The 3,239-nt window shown below is 36.3% G+C and overlaps 2 protein-coding genes across 4 annotated transcripts in view; one reads left to right on the top strand and one right to left on the bottom strand.

Moving 5' to 3' along the window:
• The window catches only part of LOC103458816 (gamma-aminobutyric acid receptor subunit rho-1-like), a 21,337-nt gene extending 20,557 nt beyond the window's left edge, over positions 1–780 (bottom strand). Inside the window, exon 1 of the mRNA XM_008399891.2 lies at positions 655–780. Within this exon, the coding sequence (XP_008398113.1) occupies positions 655–761 (107 nt within the window). The 5' untranslated portion in view covers positions 762–780. The remainder of the gene's footprint in view (positions 1–654) is intronic.
• tonsl (tonsoku-like, DNA repair protein) overlaps positions 1–3,239 on the top strand; it is a 26,465-nt gene that overhangs the window by 1,513 nt on the left and 21,713 nt on the right. The window contains exon 1 of one of the 3 annotated variants that reach the window (XM_008399885.2): positions 1,059–1,142. The exons of 1 other annotated variant lie outside the window; for it this stretch is intronic. The gene's annotated coding sequence lies outside the window, so the exon portion shown is untranslated. One more of the 3 variants, XM_008399886.2, reaches the window with a different exon arrangement.

Below are 3,239 nucleotides of genomic sequence, written 5' to 3'. Positions count from 1 at the left end.
ATATAAATAAAAAAAAAATTGAGAGTAATCTCGGAAATTTTGAAAATTTGAGCTACAAAAGTAAAAAAAAAAAAAAATTGCTAGAAAAGATGTCTAAAATTTTTAGATTAATCTCAGAAAAATTCTAGAAAAAAACAAAATGTCCGAGCTCTGAAAAGTTGAACAAATTTCAAGATTAATTTCACATATTTTCCAGAAAAATTTTGAAATTTTTCTGAGCTTTTAAATTTGAAAATATTTCTAAGCTTGAAAAGTGACAATTTTAGGCATTTTGAGCTCAGAAATGTTCTTGGTTTTTTTTCTACAAAATTTCTAGGATGAATCTGAAAATGTCAGTTTTTTTCTCGCAAATTTCCAGCTTTTTGAATTCAGAGAATTTTCTTTTTTTTCTAGAAAATTTCTGAGATTCTTTTTTACAAAGGCTCAATTTTTGGAACTCTATTATGTTCTGTTTTTTTCCAAGAATATTTCTGTGATTAACATGAAAACTTCGTAGTTTTCTTCTTGCAAATTTGCAACTTTTTGAGGTCAGAGAGTTTCCTTGTTTTTCTATAAGATTTCTGAGATAAATCCCAAGATTTCTGAGTTTTTTGGCTGAATATTGCTCTTTATTTCTATCCGCTTCTGCCCTAGTTGTCACCTGTGGGTCGTTACCTGGTTTGTTTGTAGGGCTCCAGCTTGTGACCTCTCGGCTGAATCATCTTCGCTGCTGTTCCTGCCATCCAGACGCAGAAAAGCATCAGAACCGTTTCTGCCTGCATGGCTCACATTCCCCGGACCGCTCCTGTCAGTCAGAATCCGCTTCCCACCGGGGTTTCCAGCACTCTGCCCTCCTCAGACATTCCCTTCTCCAGCGCCGGAGGAGCCGATAAGACGGAGGAAAACGGCAGCAGCAACCCGGCTATTCTCCGCGCTGAGAGGAAAACATCCTACTGTGCTTAATCTCCACAGTGGGAAAAGCAATTTTGACTAAACCCGTAAATCCTTGAGCGTCAGATGGTACAGATTTGATCCCTCCAGTGGCGGATGTGCCTGCCTCTCTGCTGCTTTCAGATACCCTGCACTCTGATGCGCTCTCCTCCACTTATTGCGCCGCCCAGATTCACCAATTCTCGCAGTGATGCGGCGCGCTCCTTTGGAAGGTCAGGCACACAGAAGCAGAGAGGAAGCTCTTTGCTTCAGCAGGATCCGGAGAAAAGATGCTTTACATTTACACATTTCAGTGCCAGCAGAGGTTTGTCTTCTGAATATTGCTGCCTGCTGCGTTATTTTTCAATACCTGAGTTTCCATCCACCATAACACTGCGTAAATTGAAATGACAAAAATACATTTGCTAAATCGAAACACATCAATTTGAAAAAAAAAAAACAAGTGTTGGCAGTAGGATGAGATGCTATTTTCTTTTTGGGCTGTATCAAAATTTATTTCACAAAATTGCAATGGAAACACGTTTTGTGCATCACACAAGTTGTAATCAATAGCCAGATAATACTACTGGTAGAAACGACAAAGAAGACGACAGGAAATAGTTTGCTGATGATTTTTTAATGACTTATTGTGTAAAAAACTTATTTGATATTAATTTTGTTTCTTACTTAATGGAAACACCACAATTGGAAATTTGTGAAAATTGGAATTATGAAAATAAATTTGCTTAATGGAAATTTGAAAAATAATTAATTTATTTTTTTTTTAAGTTTTAGCGCTAGCATGAGGTATTTTTTGTTTGTTTGTTTTTGCTGTACATGTGTTTCTCAAAACCAATGAAAACATCACAAGTTATATGATCAACAATCGGATGTTACTACTGGTGAAAACGACAAGGAAGATGACAGGAAGTAGTTGGAGGTTTATGGCGCAGCATGTTTAATGATTTATTACCTGAACAAAGTTATTTATGTGTGATTTTAATTGTATTTTTTAAATTCTAATTAGCAATAGATTTTGCGGCATTAGTGGAATATCGACAAAGTTTTGCGCACATTTGTAACGTAAACTCAGCTGAGTGCGTAATATTTTTATACTATAGTTGTACGGAAAACTGCTGAAAAAACATTTTCACAATTTCCATTAAATATGAAAACTTTCAAAATCACATGTGAATAAGTTTGTTCATGTAATAAGTCGTTAAAAAATATGCAGTGCCATCATTCTCCAACCACTTCCTGTCATCATCTTTGTCATTTCCGCCAGTAGTGACATCTGGTTGTTGATCATGTGACTCGCATGATGCGGAAAAAGTGTTCCTATTACAGTTTTGCAAAATACAATAATTTCAGTACAGCCAAAAAATCCAAAACTTTTTAATCAAAAAATGCTATAAAAAAATATGTGAATAAGTTTGTTTACGCTGTGCCATCATCCTCCTACTACTTCCTGTTGATGTCTTCTTCTTTGTTTCTGCCAGTAGTAACATCTTGTGTTGATCATGTGACTCGTGTGTTGCAAAAAAAACTGTTTCCGTTAGTTTTGTGAAATAAACCAAACCACCTCATCCCAAATTTTATTGAAAAATGTGTTTGTTTTTTTAAAAATTGACTTGTTTCCATGAATCTGTGATTCCAATTTGTGCGATTTTATGGTCGATGGAAATGCAGCTGCTGTCAAAACGTTGAGCAGGACCTGCAGCGATAAAGGAACCTGTAAAACTGCAGCTGTGTGCTTCTGTGGTGACATTTTGGTTAGAACAAGCTGCTTCTTCATTCAGTGAAGTTACCCACAGTGGGCAGAGTATTTAAAAAATTTACTAAAGTAACTTCATAGTGAAATTACTCAAAAGTAAAAAGTACAGCGTAGTAAAAAGTACTCCTAAAAGTAATTTTTTCCGAAAAGGTTCCTCAAGGAATTGTGACTAATTACTCCGCCTCTGCTAATTTATTTAATCCAGTCAACAGAAAAACTCAATTTGTTTAATTAAGCAACAAGCTAAATTTAAACGGCACGTTTTGTCCACCAAAACGTGCCGTTCAGCTGCGAACGCCAGTCAAAAAAAGTGCTGACGTCATCATCCGCCTGGCCATGTGTCCCCCTTTCCAGACCGCACAGCTGGATTATAAGATCATGAATTTGGGTTAACTCCACCTACGTCAGTCTAAAAATTGGTCTAAATAATCTTAAGCATTATTTGTTTTTCAGATTTGCAGGTCCTTATTTACACAAGTGTCACTGACCGAGCAAATACAAGGTTCACAGATTACCCAAAGACTCACGAGAGTCGTTATTTAGACATCAGGACTTT

The sequence above is a fragment of the Poecilia reticulata genome, linkage group LG22, assembly GCF_000633615.1.
Source record: "Poecilia reticulata strain Guanapo linkage group LG22, Guppy_female_1.0+MT, whole genome shotgun sequence".
NCBI classification, from domain to species: Eukaryota; Metazoa; Chordata; class Actinopteri; order Cyprinodontiformes; family Poeciliidae; genus Poecilia; species Poecilia reticulata.
Note: the sequence above shows the minus strand (reverse complement) of the source record. Positions and strands in the feature narration are given on the sequence as shown.